The 21,035-nt window shown below is 41.6% G+C and overlaps 1 protein-coding gene across 1 annotated transcript; it reads left to right on the top strand.

The window, feature by feature from the left end:
* Positions 1-15,270: 15,270 nt before the first annotated feature.
* Positions 15,271-20,996, top strand: gla (galactosidase, alpha). The gene is made up of 7 exons (XM_004073036.5): positions 15,271-15,523; positions 17,417-17,591; positions 18,332-18,506; positions 18,603-18,694; positions 18,778-18,939; positions 19,798-19,995; positions 20,077-20,996. Exons 1-7 carry the CDS (start codon positions 15,363-15,365, stop codon positions 20,395-20,397), a joined length of 1,284 nt encoding a protein of 427 aa, XP_004073084.1. The 5' UTR covers positions 15,271-15,362; the 3' UTR covers positions 20,398-20,996.
* The last annotated feature ends 39 nt before the right edge of the window (positions 20,997-21,035 follow it).

The raw sequence follows: 21,035 nt of genomic DNA, 5'->3' as shown, positions 1-21,035 counted from the left end.
TATTTTTGCATCTTAAGAAAACATTGTTTTGAGCAAACATGTACCAAATCCCCCAACAGATCATTTGACACTATCATAAAAAAATAATAGTGACAAAAAAAATGTATGTAGATTGTATCAAAGGGTTAAAAAAATATATTAATTTTAAAAAAATAAGGGAGCCGGTTTAGCTCGTGCTGGTTTGCGGCGCCTTCCGTCCGTGAACCCAGGGTTCGACTCCGGGCTGCTCCCTGTTCCCTTCTCTACTTCTGTGCTGGTCCCAAGCCCGGTTGTTTTGAGAGGGTTGCGTCAGGAAGGGCATCCGGCGTAAAACATTGCCAAGTTTACCATGCGACTCGTTCGCTGTGGCAACCCCTGATGGGAAAAGCCGAAAGGGAAACTACATTAATTTTTAAAAAAATGTGAATTTTCTGTCTAATAATAGACGTAATGGGCTTTATAACAGTTTTATTGCACGGAGGGTTTTGAAAATAAACCTATTTTTAAATTTGTTAAAAAATGGATCAGTTTTAACAAAAGTTGAACGTGTTCTTTTTTATTTCTGAAGATCTTTTTCTAGATCTGTCTATGTTATTAATGTAAAATGGTTGTGGGTTTTTATTTATTTATTTTTTCCAAACAGTCTGATACATTTAGACTGATAACAAAGGAGAGGACCTGTAATGGTGTGTGTGACACTGTTTTCCTTCTTGGAGCAAGGAGAATGAAAAATTTCCTCCGGGCTGAAACTCACCCAGAGAAATCAATTTGAAGGTTCGTGGTAACCTGGGACATTTTGAACTCCAGCTACACAGAATAATTTCTTGAAGTAATACAAAAGCAGAGTCAGAGAAAACAACCTACATTTTTCAACATCTGATGAAAGATTTAAATGAAAAGAGAGTCCCAAAAAGGTAGAAACTGGCTGTGATGTCAGAATGTGTGAAAGCTAACACAAAGTGGAGCCAAATACAGTATCCTGTCCACATTTCTACTTTATTGCTGCAAAGAGTTGGTCAAAACAGCTATTTTTAACCTTGAACAAAAACTCTGACCAACACTTTCAGAATGTGAAATGGTCAAGAGTTCTTTTTTACACTGCCAGTGTGCAAAAAAAAGGTCTCGGATGAAAAATCGTGCAAACCACCTACACAAAAGTTATCTGGATCTCAAGCAACAAAACAAGCAGAAGCTATCTTTACGTTTTCAACCATCTGGTAAGGAACCACAATTTAACAGCTTTTCAAATTATTGTATCTAATTGTCTTTTTGAATCCAACAGTAACTTTTGCAGTAGCATCCAACAAAATGTCCTCCCACAACCCAATGGATAAATTATCCTGACTCTACAAGAATCGGAAATTCCGTCAGCCTTCAGGGCGGTAATGTGTCAAAAAAAAAACTAAACAGTCTCCAGAAAAGTAAGAATAAATATACATAGAAAAAATTGGAAACTTTAAAATAGTGTTCCCCCGTTCATCACAGGGGTTACATTCTAAAAATGGCCCACGATGGGCGGTCCCCCCCCCCCCCCCCCCCCGGGCGGCTTGGGTCCCGATGCCAGGGGCGCTCCTGGCCTGGGGGTCTGTCCTCCCCTCTCCTGGTCTGGCTGGTCGGGCTGGCGAGGATCTGGTTCCCCTTATGAACACACGGTTCACTTCGGCAGCATGCATGTATCTCCACCCCCACGTGCACGTGCACACTGCCACACTGCTCCCTCTCTGCTTCATCCCTCCTCCTAACCCACAGTGTATTGATGGACAGATATTTTCCACTCATCCTCGTGTCAGATTTTCACCTTTGGTGTAATATTTGTCTTTCCAGCAGATCTGGTATAATTGTTACAGCTTAAAATAATAACTCATTCAAATCAGTGCTTGTATCCCCACTTTCTCACCTCTCTTCCCTTTACTCTCTTCCACCCCCCACCTCTCACATTGTTCCCCTCTCCCTCCCCACACACACTAAATGTAACAAATAAATAAAAAATAATACAACAAAAAGGGGTTTATACAAATCTACACTCTGGTTTCTCGAAGCTATATAACCTCTTTTTGTGATAGTAAAACCTGTCCAACACAAAAAGCCTTCAGCTCTAATCTCTTTGCTCAGTTGTTGGACAGAACAAGTTAGAAGAGAAAAAAAAATGGCCCACGATATGTTCATATCACAGGCAATGTTCACCCCAGCCACACAACAGGAAGAAAATGATCTTGTGAGCCTGATCTAGCTTTGACAAGACACAATTAAAATATCATCACAAGCCATGTCCATGGCCTGCAACAGGTTTTCTCGAGAGTATAGTTGTCCCTCGTAAACCGTAAAAGCCAAGCGGAAAAAAAATCTTCAATTGGGTTTAGGAATGGAGAACAAGGTGGAAGAAAACTAATACAAATTGGGGATTTGTGTTGAACTAATGTTTGATGAGCAAATGTTTGTCAAAACTGAAAAAACAAGAATCCTCTCTGTCCTTTTCTTGTTGACTGTCCATATAAATGATGCAGATTAAGAACTTGAACCTGCTGAGTTAGGGTTGACCTTTTGTCCTGTGTCCCTCCTGGTCATTCCATAAACCAACATATGTCAATAACTATGACCTGGATCTCTGTGTCCAGGTCTTGGTGCAGGTTCGGGTCTTGGTGCCGGTCTTGCTCTGTTATCCATCTTTCAAAAGCTGCTCAGTTGTTCTTGAACCGTCCTTATATTTTGAGAAAAAGAGTTGAAGCAGTTGATCGACTGGTTTGGAGAATGGCACTCAGTGTTTTAGCACCTGGGAAAAACTGTATGAGGAAAAGGTTGATTGAGGGAAAAAGTGGGATGCTAAAAAGACAGGAGACAGCACAAAGGAATACAGGGAGATGGAACACATAGGTGAAGGTGGAGGTGGCAAAGATTATAAGACGGGAACGGCTTATGTTAGACATTTTGGAGATAAATGCAGGGAACCACATTAAGATGGTTTGACACATTAACCCTTGTGCTGCTATCTTAGATGACCCCACCCTTACATTGACGTGTTCTCCCTACCATGACAAAGGTGGATAAAGGTGGAAAGATTTCATGTAATCCATGGACACCAGTGAAGATCACAAATCATTGAAGAAAAAAGGTTCAGCGCACTGTCTAGTGGGTCTAGATGACCCAACTCCCAATGGTAAAGTGCTTAGGATAGCACAAGGGTTACGAGAATTGGGACAGTGATGGTAAAAGGATGCTGAAGTTGGAGCTACCAGAAAAGAGACCTAAAGAAGAAGACCAAGGAGGAAGGATGGAGGTTGAGGGTTCACTATGGTGACCCCTAGAGGGAGCAGCTGGAAGACGAAGAAAAAGATGTAAAAGGCCCTAACATCAAATTGATTCATTTAGGTTTTGGAAGACAGTAATGACTTTCACTTTGTGCCATAATTATTAAAAGTTGGTTTGAAGAGAAGAAGATACTGAAGCATTTGATCTGAAACTATGAAATGGATCGAAGCCTTTCAGAAAACCTTGGAACATCTCATAAACAAACTGTAAAATCCTTGCTATTATTGAGTGTCATGTACCTGGGATTTTTTTTTTAAGTTTTGGCAACATTTTACAAATTCTTTGTCTGTTTTAGTGCTGTTTCTGTAGCAGACAATGCATTTGGGGACGTTTTTCATAACTGATTTGACTTTGGCTTTTCCAAAATATAGATAAACCTTCTTTAAATATCCCAATAACAAGAGCTAAATGTTAAATTAAAGACAGAAACTTCCTACCTATCTTAAAAACAAGCAATGACTGACAAAATGTCACAAAAGCATCCAGAAACTGACAAGCAGAACGTAGATGTTCACACACCGAAGGATAATCACAAGTGGGAAAAAGCTCTGATGATTACATATCAAACTAATATGAAATAAACAACTAAAAAAACACAAGTGCAGATCAGGAACTAATTAAACTAAATTCAAGATGTCAGATTAACCACAAGATGAAAACATACAAAGCCACCCTTTACGTAACTATTCTAATCTATTAAGCCTGAACATGGAGCAGCTCAGCATGTCTAAAAGCGTGAGGCTTAGATCGCATTTCTTTGGACATTCATCATGCAGCAATAGTTGCAAATTATATTACTTTTTCGTTGGAATGTTTAAGGTGAAAGTTAAACAAAACCTCATGTTTCACTCTGGATGGACAGAGCGTTCTCTTCTTGTGCATTAGCGTCTTCCACTGCACCACCCAGGGTTGGGATTACTGTGGGATGGCGTGACTCTTTTACACAAGTTCTGGATGTTATCATCAAACCACAGAGACATTTCAGAGAAAATATTTGTCAACTTTACAATGCAAATACTCTTTTTTTCAAAATAAATTCATTCCAGCTTTAAGGATGCTCAACTTTCTCACAGTTAAAGCTGCAGGCATGGCATAAAATATGCTATAATAACTGGTGTAGTGGTTAGCCCTCTCGTCTTTCAAAAGAGGAAGGCCTGGTTCAATTCCCAGTTGTGTCCTTTCTGTGTGAAATTTGCGTGTTCTCCTCGTACATGAGTGCGTATTCCAGGAACTCCGGCTTCCTCCCACAGTCCAAAACAATCTTCATGTTTCTTTGGTGACTCTAAATTGTCCCTGGGTGTAAATGTTTCAGTGTGAGTGTGTGGCTCTTCAATAGACTGGCAACCTGTCAAAACAGTAGCTGGGATAGGGTCCGGCAAACCCATGACTCTAAAAGGGATTCAGCGATTTAGAAAATCACCTGTAAAATTCTGAAGTCCCACTCGATTTGAAAAATTGTGTTTTTAGTGTTTTTAACGTGTCCCTGTGTCACTTTTCTCTTGATAGGCGACATGTTATTACAGATTTTGCTCAAATTTGCCTTTCTGGGTACTTCTTTATTCAAATTTCTGTCAATCAGGAGCAGACAAAAAAGGTTGTATTTGTTTCATAGAAAATACACTCGGCAGGCCACAAGTTCCCTCCTCTGCTCTATTCTGATGGATCCACGCCTCGTGACTAAACAAAGTTCACCAATGAGAGTGTGCACACCGACGCGAAAAAACGCCACGCGTCAATGCGTCAAAAAAAAAAAACGCCTCGGGTTAGTTTTTTTTTCGACGCCTCGCGTCGAAATCTATTCGACCAATGAGAATGGCGCTTTTGCACACGTGTCTGGAGCTTCTGCGCTCAAACACAAAACTTCCTTGCTGAGCACACATACCAGCGAAGAAGATAGACGCCAAGTAGCGTCTACACTGCCGCGGAGAAATAATGACGGACATTCTAAAATATCCCCGAACCAAGCACCAGTTGGAGCTACTGGTGCTTGAAATATTCATGTTTTCTTTGTATTATTCTGACAAGCGCGTAAATACTTGCTCTCTTCTTCTGAGTGAAAAGCGACTTTAAGAAGCGTAAAGTTGCGCAGCGCCACCTTGTGTACAGGAGTATTTCTGTTTACATTAAGCGCCATCTAATGTCAGGGAATGAAATTGCATGTTCGCTCGGCTCACCGTCAGCGAAAATCGCCTGGGTGTGAACACAAAAAACGTGGCGAAAAACGCTGGCGAATAAAGCCTGGCGAATATTCGTCCCGGTGTGTACGGGCCTTTAGGTTGGGGTGTGAGGGGCTGTAAGCTAGTGAGAGAGCATGTAAACAGCTCTCAGTTATGGGTGGCAGGGAGGAGGACGGGGTTGCTCTGTTCAACAATCCCGCCCAAACCTTAGAGGGGAATTTCTAAAGAACTACTGCTGCTCTGCAGAAACTATGTCCTAGAAATGTAGTTTTTTTTCTTGTTTTGTTTTGGGCTAAAAAGTCATAATCATAGTCAAAAGACAACTGGAAATGAATCAAAAATCTGGTTCTTCTCTATTCCATTAAATCAAAAATAGTTAATTCATTTTTCACAAAGATTCAGTAGAAGGCGCACAACTTCTGGCTCTGCTGTCACACACACATATCAGTGACAAAACAGAGGTTTGGTTTAACGTCAAATGAAAAAGTGATTCATCATGGAATTACTTTACCAACCAGCTTTGTACATCTGAACCTAAATGGTTTCATAACCATTCTCACCAGGTCTCACCATTAATTACTGTGTTGTTTTTTTATTGCTGCCTGAACAACATGGTCGAGCAGGCAATTTCTAAAAGGACTCCTTGTTCAGAGAGTCAGCAAACCATACTCCTGTGCAGTGCTTGATCCATCTCTGACTTAAATACTAACACAACACAAGATCAGTATAGACGGTGAGAAGAAAGTCCCATAATATCTTTGAGTTAATATGCGAGGCACTGAGTTAAGCCTCTGTGCTGGTTATTGATTTTGCCTTTTGCTTCATCTCTAAACCAGCAGAATCAAAGATGAATCTAATCACTGTAAAGAATGGGCTTCAGAGCGACTCGTCACAGGTAGGATTAGTTCTGGCAGGTTCTCTGTACTTCTGTTAAAGTATCAGGAGCAAAGGCCATTCTCTGAGTTCTGCCTGACTTTTAAGGACTACAAACTGAATCGTGTATTGATCATACCATTGAAATTGAGTTTCTCCAAATATGGTGGAGTATTGAGGCAATAAGCTGGTGTGGGGCTTTAAAGTCCCCCATGAAATTATTTTTAATGACAACGTTCCCAGTGATGTTTTAATTATGATTATGAAGTTGTTAGTTGTTTGAACAATGCGTGGAATGACAAAACAAATGTGTGTACCAGACCTTACTTTTTAATAAATTTAAACGAAAAAGAACCTTAATAATCCCAGGAAAAAGGCTTTGAATTACATTATAATTTAGGCTACATTGCAGCAGCAGGCAGCTCTTTTGTTTTAGCCACAGCACTGGCTGTGGCTAATTTTCCAAACACATGCGGCCAGTGCTGAACTTTTGTCTTGGCCACAGGGACCCAGAGGAAGGGTTAAGTTTAGAATCACGGGTTACAGTTGAGCTGTGTTCACAACGATAGCAATTCACGCAGCAGAGGCGGCCACTTTCAATGTTAAGTCAATGGTGCAGACACGATCTGGGGTCCAGTGGCAAAATTTAAGCGACGGGCAAGGCGAAGGCAAAGGCGGGCACACCCTGGACAGTCTGTCAATGGGCCAATGGACCCATCCCAACCGCTGTGCTGGCTCCCGGCAGGCGAGCTGACCATACAGACACCCACTGCTGGATGGGGAGCCCGCCTGCTCAGGCCTGCTGAACTTTATGATATATTTCTTATTTTCATCCAGGCAATAATAAAAAAAAAGGCCCCCTGATTTTATTTTTGTTTATATTTACCCTCTCTGGTTAACCCTTGTGCTATCTTAGATGACCCCACCCTTACATTGACGTGTTATCCCTACCATGACAAAGGTGGAAAGATTTCATGTAATCCATGGACACCAGTGAAGATAACACATCATTGAAGAAAAAAGGTTCAGAGCACTGTCTAGTGGGTCTAGATGACCCAACTCCCATTGTTAAAGTGCCTAGGATAGCGCAAGGGTTAATGGGGGACAGCAATCCTTCAAACTCGGTCAGAGAGAAACCATAAATAGGGACTTCAACTTTAAGTATAAGTTTATTTTTAAATACATGCGGCCAACAACAAAATCATCAATGTGACATCTTCAACTGAGCTGATGTGCACACTGGACGGGGCAGATCAGGGAGCTTGTGCAATGCGCATGCACTCCTGGGCTGTTGTGACATCACAACATCCCTTGCACAAGGGTTACAAGGTGAAATACTCAGAAATGCACAAAAAAAATTATTTTTATTACATTTGTTCCCTTTCATAAGAAAGATGTCACACCTACATGTCAAAAACTCAAAAAACATGATCTTCATCGTGAGGGGACTTTTAAGTGTAGTGGAGTATAGATCAAATCACAGACTGTTGTTGAAGATCTGCAATCCAAACAAGTCTCGCAAAATTAAAGACAATCTTGTGAACTTGGGTCTGAAGTTCAGAAGTTATCTAAAACTGTTTTTACTGTCTCAAAAAAAAAAAGAGAAATACCAATACATTTCAAAGTAACACACAAGGGTTGGAGGAGGAGTGGGCCTCTCATTTTTTTTCAATAAACCTTTAGGCTGTGGAGCAGTGAATAATGTATCTGGTGAATAATTTATCACAAAAGCCTAATGATAAAAACAACTCGGTCCCTCAGCAGCGTGTAAACATCTGTAAAGAAACTGAAGAAGTGGAGAAACTGAAGCAGCACTAAATTTGAAATGGACTCCCTTCTGTGCTTTTAACAGGTTCTGCAACTTGTAATGCGGTCTAATGAATTGGAATCAAATCATCAGTGAGAAGAGAAAATCTGTGGAAAAGCTGGATGACAGAATTCATCTCATCCTTCCACTTCGCTCCACATCTTAATCTTTTAAAGACCACGCAGCTTCATAATTCCCATGTGTGTCGAAAAAGTACAAAGATGGAGTCCTGAGGAAGCACACACACATGCTCATGATCTTTAATGTATTACTCCATCTGTTGATCTCTGTTAGATACAGTATATCTCATGCATAGCCTTTGCCTATATTATCAGTTTTTAATAGAATATTCATTCGGGTTCCATTTGAATCGAGGTTTGTCCGTTTTTTCTGGCAAGTGTGAAAGCTCAGCAAAAAAAGTGAACCCTGGTTTGATCCAGAACAAGGATCTAAGCTCTCTTCTAAACAGACTCTGGTGCACCTTACTCAACTGTCTATGCTCCACGCACTTTCTGTGGAACAAAGAATGAAAGCAAACCAAGGGAAGTGGATGAAATAAGAGCAGTTCATTACCAGCAGTGAGTAAAAAAAGAAAAAAAACAGCCCACACCAAGAATGTGATTAACCCTTGTGCTATCCTAGGCACTTTAACATTGGGAGTTGGGTCATCTAGGCCCACTAGACAGTGCGTTGAACCTTTTTTCTTCAATGATTTGTGATCCTCACTGGTGTCCATGGATTACATGAAATCTTTCCACCTTCATCCACCTTTGTCATGGTAGGGAGAACACGTTAATGTAAGGGTGGGGTCATCTAAGATAGCACAAGGGATACATTTTGGATCACAAGAAGCTAATAAAATATCAGGTGAGTATGTGGTGCAGTGAGAAGGTGCTTCTTAACCAGAAAGGTCTCTGACGGCAATTGGTAGAAGGTCACAGAATGCAGGAGGACCTTCTTGCACCTTCTTGGATCTTTGTAGGCTGATTAAATATATTGTTTATTGCTGCTTCTGTTACCATCAACAGGCACTCTGGTAGACAAAAGGCAGTCCAGGCACCTGGACTAGATGCCCAAGCCACCTCAACTGGCTCCTTTCGATGTGGAGGAGAAGCAGTTCTACTCCGAGCTCTCCGCGGGCGACCGAGCTTCTCACCCTATCTCTAAGGGAGCGCCCACGACCCTATGGAGGAAGCTCATTTCAGTCGCTTGTATTCGGGACCTCTGTCTTTCAGACATGACCCAGAGCTCAAAACCCTTAATGAGTATTGAAACGAAGATTGACTGGTAAATTGAGAGCCATGCTTTTTGGCTCAGCTCTCTCTTCACCACAACAGACCGGTACAGCGGCCGCATAACTACGGATGCCGCTCCGATCCACCTGTCAATCTCACGCTCCGGTCTTCCTCACTCATAAACAAGACCCCAAGATGTTTAAACTCCTCCACCTGGGGCAGGGACACTCCACCGACCGAGAGATGGCAAACTACCTTTCTCCGGTCAAGGACCATGGCCTCAGATTTAGCGGTGCTGACCCTCATCCCAGCCGCTTCACACTCGTCCGCAAACCGCCCCAATGCAAGCTGGAGGTCCCGGCTCGATGAAGCCAGCAGGACAACATCATCTGCAAAGAGCAGAGAGGAAATCCTGCGGTCTCCAAACAAAACCCCCTCCGGCCCCTGGCTGTGCCTAGAAATTCTGTCCATAAAAACTATGAACAGAACCGGTGATAAAGGGCTGCCCTGCCGGTGTCCGACATACACTGGAAAAAGGTCTGTCTTACTGCCGGCTATGCAAACCAAGCTATTGCTCCGGTCATACAGAGACGGGACAGACCTCAGTAAGGCTCCCCGGACCCCATACTCCCAGCCACCCCCCCCCCCCCCCCTGGTACTATGGGGGACGCGGTCGATCACCTTCTCCAAATCCACAAAACATACTGTATTGACTGGATGAGCGAACTCCCACAATCCCTCCAGCACCCTAGAGAGGGTGTAGAGCTGGTCCACTGTTCCACGACCAGGACGGAAACCACACTATTGTTCCTGCAGCTGAGGTTCGACTTTCGGACGGACTCTCCTCTCCAGTACCCTGGCATGACACATCTCTGCAGCACCGCGTGGCAGTCAGGAACTGTACCACTGGACTGGCAGACTAGGGTGGAGGTTCCCCTTTTTAAGAAGGGGGACCGGAGGGTGTGTTCCAACTACCGGGGAATTACACTCCTCAGCCTCCCTGGGAAAGTCTATACCACAAAAATTGGCTTTGATACTGGAATATTTGGTTTACATGGAGGTACTTCAAAATAAAAGCAAATAAAAGAAAAGAGCTAAGATCTTGTGGGACTTTTGAAAATATACTTCCAAAAGACTTCTGAAATAAAAACCTGTCTAAAGTTAGACGATAAAGTTGTATTTTATGTTTACATGGTTATACAAGTGCAATATAGTTATTTATTATACTGTAACTCTTCAATGGCCACAAGCACAATCTATTATTATTTTAGACTTTATATTTGAGGGTGTTTTCTTTTGTATTTTATTGTTCTCATTTATTTTTAGGTCAAACACTGACTTTTATTTATTCTTTAAACACCCTGGAAGCATCATAACCCTTGCTCTATCTTAGATGACCCCATCCTTACATTGACGTGGTCTCCCTACCATGAGAAAGGTGGACAAAGGTGGAAAGATTTCATGTAATCCATGGACACCAGTGAAGATCACAAATCATTGAAAAAAAAAGGTTCAGCGCACTGTATGGTGGGTCTAAATGACCCAAGTCCCAATGATCAAGTGCCTAGGATAGCACAATTAATTTCATTGTGCACACAATGCTAATAAAGGAAATTCTGATTCTGAAAGATAAAAAAATCTGATCATAATCTAGTTGTGATCAATTATATTTTTGAAATTTTAAATGAGAGATAGCATCTTTTCAGGTAAAATCATGAAAACTTGAATAAATGTTACTATAATAAGGTAGGAAATCTTAATTGAGTCTTTAAAAACTGAGCAAACAACTTGTCCTAACTTTAAGAACATAACTGAACTGAGAAATGTTTGGGATAAAGTGTAATATTGTGGCCAAGCTTCCCTCTAAAGATTTTACCAGAAGCCATTACAGACACTCTCAGTCCAACAAGGACCTAATTAAAGTAGCAGCATCGGCACATGTAGGCACTCTCCCCTGTGACAAACACATAAACAACTTAAGCCACTAATTACACGATAATAAATTATTTTCCCACTGAGGCTGTGTGAGTCACATAGAGACTCTTCTATTTATGGAGGCCCGACTTTTTGATGACATTTACAAGTAGAGCTACCTGTCTCCATAGATCAATACAATAATGAAACTCTTTGGTGTGGATACACAACACAACAAAGCTTTCCCCTTTCATTTTATCCCTGTGCGCTTCATAACAAAGTTGCCAGCATAAGTCAGCCATGACAGCCTCTTCAATTATGTGACAGTAGGGAAGAAAGGCGCATGATGGATTGGTGTCAAAGCTCTGGGGAGCTGTATAAGCTAGACAGCAAGCAGGAGCATCCAATCTGTCAACAATCTCAATTAACCACTGTAAAGATGCTGGTGCACTCCGCTTTTTGAGGCACTTTGGAAAAAAAAAGGGTCTCCATCACGACGTTATGGGCTATTTTTACAATGAGAAAACCGTATTTACATGAGCTGGACTGGCCTCATCCATCAGCAGCAGGGGAGAGTCAAATTGAAATTTGACATTTAAGAGCCTCAAAGCCTTTTCTCACTGGCTCTGATATGAACTACAGCGTTTGATAAATTGTTTGGATAAGGCTTGCCCCCGAGTTTAGCCTCTGATCGTGTCTTGAGCTGAAACAGCCACCCTTGACATTTTACTGAAAGGTCATATTTTGTGTTCATTAATGCCCCTTTTTACATCCAACCACTGACGGGATAGAGGCTTATTGTCATCATGTGAGTCTAAGAGAGCCCCTGTGGGTACCGTATGTTCTCGGGTTGCCGGATGTTCTCGGGGTCCTTCAGGGTCCTTCGACCAATGATGACGTCACACTATTTGATTGGCTGTAAGTTGCCACGACCAATGAGTTAACGTCGCTAAGTTTTTTTTAAAACTTTACTGACAATTGCGGTATCATACATTAACAATGACATTAACGTTAACAACGAACAATAACGATGTAATCAATATTGCCTCGAAGATCAGTCACCATTGCCAAATATAACATATTGACATAGAAAATAAACAAAAGAGGGGAAAAAAAGAAACAATGAACATAACACACAAATAAATAAAAACATAAGTAAAATAAAATAAAGGAACATAGAAAAAATCTAAGTAGTCTAATACTAGTTAAGTTAGGGGTACTCGTGAAGTTTGTATTTCTGAACAAAACTAAGCAATTTCAAGCCATTCTTCTTTTCATATAATGAAGTGATTGAAAGCAAAAACAGAGCTCTTTATTAAATGTTATAAAAGTGGTTTGGTCTTCAAAACTTGACCTCACCAAGATGGCGGTGCTCACCTCCCATGAGGAACCACGTGATGTCTCCTCTAGTGATATAACTCATTTGAAGGACCCTGAAGGACCCCGAGAACATCCGGCAACCCGAGAACATCCGGTACCCACACCACAACATTTGTTTAGACCAAGCCTCCACCTGCCACAACCAAATGTACACCAACTCTAAAAGAACAAAATGCTGTGGTTTGTTTTAAAGACTGGAAGCTGCTTTTTAAAATATAGTAATTTCTCTTTTACTGCCAAGTTCAAAAGTTCAAATGTACACTAATGAAAAAAAGCCCATATGTGTAAAAAAAATATTCTAAGTGTTTATTTATGTCTGTTCTATTATTCATGATCAGCTGTTTTGGTTTTTTTTTTTTTAATTGGCAGGTAGGGGGACACATGTGGGGCCAACTAAACACTTACTTTGCCCCATTCAGATGCCCCTTTTCAAAACATTATTACCGGTACGTTGAGTGGAGTTAACTCTGGTTAAAAAAACCCCATCCACTTTAAGTTTTATTTGGGGCGGTGATCTCCAACCTTTATCAGGCCACAAACCGCTGTAATGTCAGATAATACCGGTCATGAGGTGGAAGTGGCCAACTGATTCTTTTTTTTTTCTTTAGTTTTTGAGGGTATAGTTTATCTTCATTCTTTGTAAAATATCTGCAGCTGGTTTGAACTTAATAGAACACTAGATTTCATGTAGGAACCATTAAAATGTGATCTAGATTTTCCCCTTGATTCATAACTATCAAAGTCGAAACTAAGAAGTCAGATGCCAACTACAGCCTTGGCTAACTTTTAGTGGCGACGGATGAATGCAAAATAAAATCTATAACTGGTATTTTGTAAATGTAATAAAAAAACAAGAATCCACCATTTGAACAACCTTCTTGGCAGCATCCTCATAAAACCAGCTTCCAGTCGTTGTAAATAAGAACATGTCCGTAATAGCTTACCTGGTTAAATTAAGGTTAAATAAAAAATAAATAAATAATATTAGACAACCAGTTGCTGAATATTATGCATTTCTATTATTATGGTACTATATCACAGTAAAGACTCCTGGTTGTTGTCTGATAATTGCAGATTTTATGTCATTTTGAAGTCGAAGGCCCTTCTCCTGTTACCTCTCTGGATCTTTTCTGCTAAAAGGAACTTTCCAAATACGTTTGTTATTTGCTAACTTTGTTAACTCAGGGGTTTCAATACTGAAGTCGGCACATCCAGTTTAGGGAAGTAGCGGATGGATTTTAAACATGTGACCGAACAACTTGATTTGCATCAAGAATGAGTCGGATGTGGTATAGAAACTCCAAATATTTTCTAAATTAAACCTTCCTTCAGGATCAGGTTACAAATAAAAACACTGTCCCAGGGGTTGGGGGTCTCTGATTTAGGCCACTCAGAAATGATTGAGTGGCATCAGAGATTATAAATCCAGTGTGTGTCTTTAGTTTAGACCGCTCTCCAGTGCAGTAGAGAGAGGAGGATCCTAGTTGGGTTTTACAGACAAGCATATCTAAAAGTTTCAAATCCTCTTTGACAAAATTAAAAAGTGGAAAACAAATGAGCAGTTAGTTCCTTGATTTACATTCAAAAGCAAAGAACTGCAAACACGTTTTCCTCTCTTTGCATGACAACTTCTCCGTCTATTTCACAAATGGAAACAACCAGAATCAATTTGTTTTTGTGGCGGGGGGTGTCCATTCAATGCTAAAATAAGACACCCATCTGTAATTCATTTACCATCAGCATCAAACAAATGAGCGTCTTGCATCTGCTGCTATTAAACAGTCAGAAGTAGCACCACACGCATTGATATGCTGCTGCTCACAGTGTGTGCGGCGGTTCTGTATAAGCCAGGCTCCTCGGGGAACAGGGAAGTAAATTAGAACATTTCCTGTCAATCTCGGGTTCGGTCGAAAGACAAAACACAAACATCCAGAGCACCTGACAGGATTCTCCAATAGTTTTTTAAGAAACGTATTGAAACATGGAAGTGTTTTGAACCCAAAGTGCTGCTTCACTGACTACATGAAAAATGCATTAAATGTAGGAAAACTGTTGAGGTTTCTTTGGTTTCAACAAGGCTGGATTAGCTGCTAGGCAACTGATCCACCAAAGCAGGTTTATTGTAGCTACACTGGGAGAATATATCTTTATGGAGTATTTCCATTTTTGTACTAAAGGGCTGACAAAAAACAGTTTTTCTCAGTTTTGTTTTTTTTGTCCCACTCTCTAGACTGAGACTGATTTGACATAGACAGCTCATCTGGGGAGGCGCTGTGGTGTAGTGGTAAACATCATCAATGTGCTGCAAGAAAAGAGTGTTCAGTCTGTGTCTTGTATTTTTTTCTCATGGACATCTAAATAAGGGCCTTTCAGCTCTCCTCCTGTGAAACCATGACGCTTCTGTGCTGAAAAAGTCCAACTACTATTATTTAATATTCTATGAAGAAGGATAAACCAGTTTATCAGGTACTGTCACTTGACTTCTCACACTTCTCCCTCATCATTCCATTTCCTGGTCTTCAGAAAGATCTACAAAGAATCTCATTGGCTAGCCACAGACGCATCTGAATCCTATTGGCCAGAAGCCGTCTCAATCATTCCGCGGAGGCGGGCTGTAGAGTGAAACAGGAAGAAGCCGGTGCTGGCAATAATCAGTAGTTTGTAGTGGAACCGTCCGCCGGGATCATAAAAATGGCCAGCTTTGGCGCTCTGCTCGTGGTCGTGGGTCTGATGTGTCCCACCGCCGAAGCGCTGGACAACGGCCTGGCGCTGAAGCCCACCATGGGCTGGCTGCACTGGGAGAGGTTCACCTGCAACACGGACTGTGACACAGACCCCAGGAACTGCATCAGGTCAGAGCACCCAGCCGGGTCACGTGATCACAGAAAACCCCCGAAAACTGAGAATAATCTGACCTAAATTGTTCTTCAGAGATCTAATGTTCCAGAAAATCAGATCCCATTGATTTAATGGACTGAATTCACACTTTATGAACTTTTATTTTTTATTTTTACTTACAGTGTATCTTGTTGAAATCTCAGAGTAGCTGCACACTGAGATTATTAATCTGATAATTAGATTCTTCAGTTGTCCTTCATGTATACTCCATCAGGAAAACATGAGAGCTGGCATTTGAATGACATTTTCTACAAGTTTTTTCCTTTTTTTCTGAAAAATGCATAACATCCTCTTATTACTGAGGAGAAATAGAGCTTTGAACAGGATTTATCATATAAGGAAAACTCCTCAGTCTGTGTTGCAATTTGTTTGTTACCAGATTATTAAAGACTGACTCTGGTCATCTTTTGATCTATTTTATAAACCTGCAGTGGTCTTTTAATTATGATTATGTGTTTTTTAGGCAAAATAAAAAAAAAAAGATCTTCTGTGACATTTTTCCTGCTGAGCAGCAGGAGTTTATTAGAAATTCCACCTCTGTGTTGTGTGTGGGAGTGTTGGCAGGGAGCAACCCCGCCCCCTCTTCCCTTCCCTGTTACTCAAGAGGTCTCTGTTGACACTCTCTCCCGCTAGTTTACAGCCCCTCACACCTCCAACCTAACACTACTGGTGCAACAAATAAAGTGAGCAATATTTGAGCTATGCGGCCGTGCAGTTTAGAGCCAGATACCAGCTCAGACGAGGAAAACAAGGACGTAGTTAGCTAGGAGGTAGCTTTTGGCATGCCCAACGTATTTTCTATGTTACAAATACGACCTTTTTCAAACAGCATGTTTTTTGTCTGCCCCTGATTCAAAACAATTGGAATAAAGAAATACTCAGAGGTGCAATTTTAAGCTTAATTTATGTATATACGTCCTCCATCATGAGAAAAATGCAACAAGAACATGTTAAAAACATGGAAAGCTCGACAGTGGGTCTTTAAAGTGATCGTGGAAACATGACAGTCTGATATCCTTTATCTGCAAATGACAGAAGTCATAAACATTATTTAGCACTTTATTTAATTGATTTTGTGTTAAGCAGGAAATTCCAAGATAAGTCAACAAAAATATAATTTAAAGTAATTAAAACGTCTAACAATATCTTCATAAAACCATTTGGCCCAAAAAACGACTAAGGCACATATCTAATGAATTTGCAAACCAAATTTGTGCATCAGTAGAATATTGATTATTTTTCTTGTTCTTGTCTCGCTAGTTTGAGCTGCTTGTTAAATTCTCTAAAAAAACAGTCCAGACTCCTTTTAGCACCCAGACTAAAATCACACTTTTATGGCATGTGCAGATCTTTATTTGGCATTTCCTCGTCAGAGGAAGACGCCATCTGCTCGGCGGTACGATGCTCCAAAATCTGAGGATGTCGTTTAGGATTAATGGTCCCTATCCAGATGTGCTAGTTACTCACGGTAGGTGCACTGATGCACTGCCATACCATGACAGATTCAGGCTTTTGAACTGGGAGCTGAAAATAATCCAGATGGGCTCTTTCTTTTTTGGCCTGCAGGATGCAGTGTCCACAAGTCACAGAGAGAATTTCTGTTGTTTTTTTTCATTTGTCAGACTTCAGGGTAGTTTTCTACAACACAAAAAGTAAGAACTAATTAGCTGAGGCTGCATTTAATTGTATTTCATACGGATTTCTGTTTCAACACAAATCCCATTGTGTCTTTTCTCATTTATTCTATCCACTCCTAGTGACAACATCCTCAGATGTTGATGATTTCCTTTATTGGAAGGGTTTTTTTTTTCATGCTTTGTCTCTAATTGCTCCTCATTCTTCTGCAGCGAGCAACTGTACATGCAAATGGCGGATGTGATGGTGAAGGAGGGATGGAAAGAGGCCGGTTATGAGTACGTCTGCATTGATGACTGCTGGCCCTCCCACAAGCGCGACGCTAAGGGCCGCCTGCAGGCCGACCCCAACAGATTCCCAGGAGGCATTAAGAAACTGGCCGACTATGTAAGTAGCAGGGAGGAGGCTAAATGAACGCAGGAAAAGAAAAGGACGTGAGGATTTTATTATACCTTGAAGAAATGGATGAATTTGACTGCAAAATCTGGTTTTTGGTGTTTTTCACACGTTCTAGTAGCCCTTTCCTTAAGGAAATTAAGCTTAAAATTGCATTTTGAGTGTTTCTTTATTGCTCAGCATTTTTGTTGCACTGGTAATGTTAGGTTGGGGTTGTGAGGGGCTGTAAGCTAGCAGGAGAGCACGTAAACAGCTCTCAGTTGTGGATGACAACAAGGGGGGGCAGGGTTAATTAAAAGACCACTTTATGATGGATACAAATATATAGTTTTTTATTTTTATGTTTTTTTTTTTTTGCAATTTATCTTAGTTGAAGGAAGCCATATTAGTTAAATCTTGCGGAAAAAAATGAGTAGTCAGACTTCATTTGCATGCTGGCTGACCTGCAGGTATGAGCCTAATGAGGAGGAAGAACCAGATGTGAAATCAGGTCTCACATTTTCCTTTAACACACTTTGTGCATACATTGTGTTATTGCTTTACAACAAAGGTGGGAAGAAACCATTTTTAATAGGGATTTTTGCAAAGTAATGCAGATTAAAGAGACGGAAGTCTAGAAGAGCAGAGCCTTTAACCTCAAGGTTGAGGTTTTTCAGCTGTGCTACACTGCCATCTGCTGGCCAAAGTGCTGCAGTTCTGCATCAAAATAAATGTTTTTTTTTCTTTGTTAGATCCATTCTAAGGGTTTGAAACTAGGAATTTATGCAGATGTCGGGAAAAATACATGCGCTGGATACCCCGGCAGTCTGGGTTACTATGAAACAGATGCTCAGACGTTTGCAGACTGGGATGTGGACCTGCTCAAGTTTGATGGATGCTTCATGGAAAGGACCCTGATTGCAGAAGGTGAGCTTTTTCTGCAGCGGACATTAGATTGGCTGAGGGTTTATTTGCGTCGACTCATCTCAGTTGGATAACCAGACATTATTTTTGGCTGTCGAGGCTATATGAACATGTCAAAGGCACTGAACAAAACTGGGAGAAGCATCCTGTACTCCTGTGAGTGGCCTCTGTACGAATGGGCCATCAAACAGGTGAGAGAAGAGAAGCAGTTTTGGGTTTAAATTCAGCACACAAATGAAAAGCTTCAACTTCTCTCTGCTCTTCTGTGCTGCAGCCTAACTACACCGCCATTCGGGAATACTGTAATCACTGGCGTAACTTCAACGACATCTTTGACTCCTGGAGCTCCCTCAAGACCATCTTGGAGTGGACTGCTTCCAATCAGAAGATCATCGTACCTGCAGCTGGACCCGGGGGCTGGAATGACCCCGACATGGTAAACCACGTATTGAAGAGCTGAACTTTAAAGTCTCACTCCGATCGTCTTTTGATCTTTTTTCAAAGCGTTCCAGAACGGACTGCGGTCAGAACCCTTCTCCGGACTGAACACTATAACAAAGCAGCTTCCCCGCCTGCGACCACAAATTTACGAGGCTCCAGCTGCTCTCCTCAGAGACACGGGTCACTCTGTGGGGCAGCAGGTTAATTGTAACAGCCACAGATCTTTTTACAAAGTGGGTTGTGGCAAAAATCTCTCCATAAACACTACAAAGGATAATGTCAGACACAACTTAAGAGGGAAAAGAACTTTATGTTGCAAAAGGAAAATATGTTGCGCCCGAGCAGATCTCCACGCTACGTAGTTTGTCCAAGTGGGGCCACCGTAGTGTGACTCGAAGGACCCCGAACGGTAGTTGTAGGCCGAAAGGTTATTGTACCGGTGCAACAAAAACAGCGAGCAATATTGGAGTTATCCAGTCGTACAGTTTAGATCCAGATTCCAGCTTGAAGGAGGAAAAGAAGAGACATTAATGGACCTAAGTGTCTGCACGTGGATCCATCAGAATGGAGCAGAGCAGGGAGCTTGTGGCCCCGCCCAGTTTATTCTATAAGTCACATATACACTTTTATACAGCATTTTTTTCGTCACAACAATTTGAATAAAGGAAGACTCAGAAATTCAGTTTTAATCATAATTTTCTTCTTATATATCCTACATCATGAGAAAAATGCCACAAGAGCATGTTAATAACACCAGAAACACCATTTTCATCAGAGTGGGTCTTTAAATCCTAAATGATCATAACATACTTTAATTGAAGATGAAGAGCTGATACAGATTTGATATTTTCAGCTCGTCATCGGAAACTTTGGTCTGAGTCACGACCAGCAGCAGTCTCAAATGGCATTATGGGCCATCATGGCGGCTCCCCTGCTCATGTCCAATGACCTGCGAGACATTTGTCCTCGATCCAAGGAGCTGCTGCAAAACCGCATGATCATCGCCATCAATCAGGACCCACTGGGCCAGCAGGGATACCACACCGCACGGGTGGGTGATGAAGACGGCACACACGAGCGCCTTCCTCACAGCAGCTGGCAGCCTCTCTGAACTTCCTGTGTCGCCCTACAGCTCATGGACTTTGACGTCTGGGAGAGACCTCTGTTTGGGAACCGCCTCGCCATCGCCATCATGAACAGGCAGGAGCTCGGCGGGCCGCGGAGGTTTCCCATCAGCGCTGTCCCCGGCTGGAAGATCTGTGTCCCCCAATGCAACGTCACCCAGATCCTGCCCCAGTACAAGGAGCTGGGAGTCCAGTCTCACCAGAAAGAACTGGTTTTGAGCGTCAACCCTACAGGCACCACTTTGCTGACGGTCACGCCCCTCAGCAGTAACCTCAGGAAGCTGCACTGGAACAACACGGCAGTTCAAAAGGAGCACACCCTTCTCTAGACTGAGGACTTCTAAAAATGATTGTTTGCTCTTTTCTTTGTTGGCTTATGTATAAATCTGTAACCCTTGTGCTATCCTAGGCACTTTACCATTGGGAGTTGGGTCATCTAGACCCACTAGACAGTGCTCTGAACCTTTTTTCTTCAATAATTTGTGATCTTCACTGGTGTCCATGGATTACATGAAATCTTTCCACCTTTATCATGGTAGGAATAACACGTCAAAGGGTGGGGTCATCTAAGATAGCACAAGGGTTAAACACTCACTCCCATAAACAGTTATTTTTTATTTTGGTTTTAACATGTTTGCAAAATTGGAAATATGCTGGGCGGCCATAAGCTTCCTGCTCTGAGCTCTCAGAAATGAGGGAGCGGGGTTGCTCCGTGCCAGTGGTCCCACCCACAACTTAAGAGGACTGACCTACTGCCGCTCTACAGAAACTATGTCCTAAACTGACCGCTGGGAATGCTTTTAGAATAGATTTAAAGATGATCGGAGTGGGACTTTAGAGAGAATACTTTTATAAATGCTTTGGATGCTGTGATTGACACTTGAAATTAATGCTACATTTTCAATCAATAAACCACAAGCTGTTTTCACACGGAATCAAGGTTGATAAGTAACAGAAGTGAGAGAAC

Source organism: Oryzias latipes, chromosome 10 (assembly GCF_053564925.1).
Source record: "Oryzias latipes strain Hd-rR chromosome 10, Olatipes_Hd-rR_3.1".
NCBI classification, from domain to species: Eukaryota; Metazoa; Chordata; class Actinopteri; order Beloniformes; family Adrianichthyidae; genus Oryzias; species Oryzias latipes.
This window is presented reverse-complemented; position numbering and strand designations above follow the sequence as displayed.

What these genes read in the sequence shown, in the direction of transcription:
- gla (XM_004073036.5), top strand. Translation starts at nt 15,363, where the DNA reads ATGGCCAGCTTTGGCGCTCTGCTCGTGGTCGTGGGTCTGATGTGTCCC. An exon ending in GACCCCAGGAACTGCATCAG is followed by an intron (nt 15,524 to 17,416) that starts GTCAGAGCACCC and finishes ATTCTTCTGCAG; the next exon opens with CGAGCAACTGTACATGCAAA. An exon ending in AAGGACCCTGATTGCAGAAG is followed by an intron (nt 18,507 to 18,602) that starts GTGAGCTTTTTC and finishes TTGGCTGTCGAG; the next exon opens with GCTATATGAACATGTCAAAG.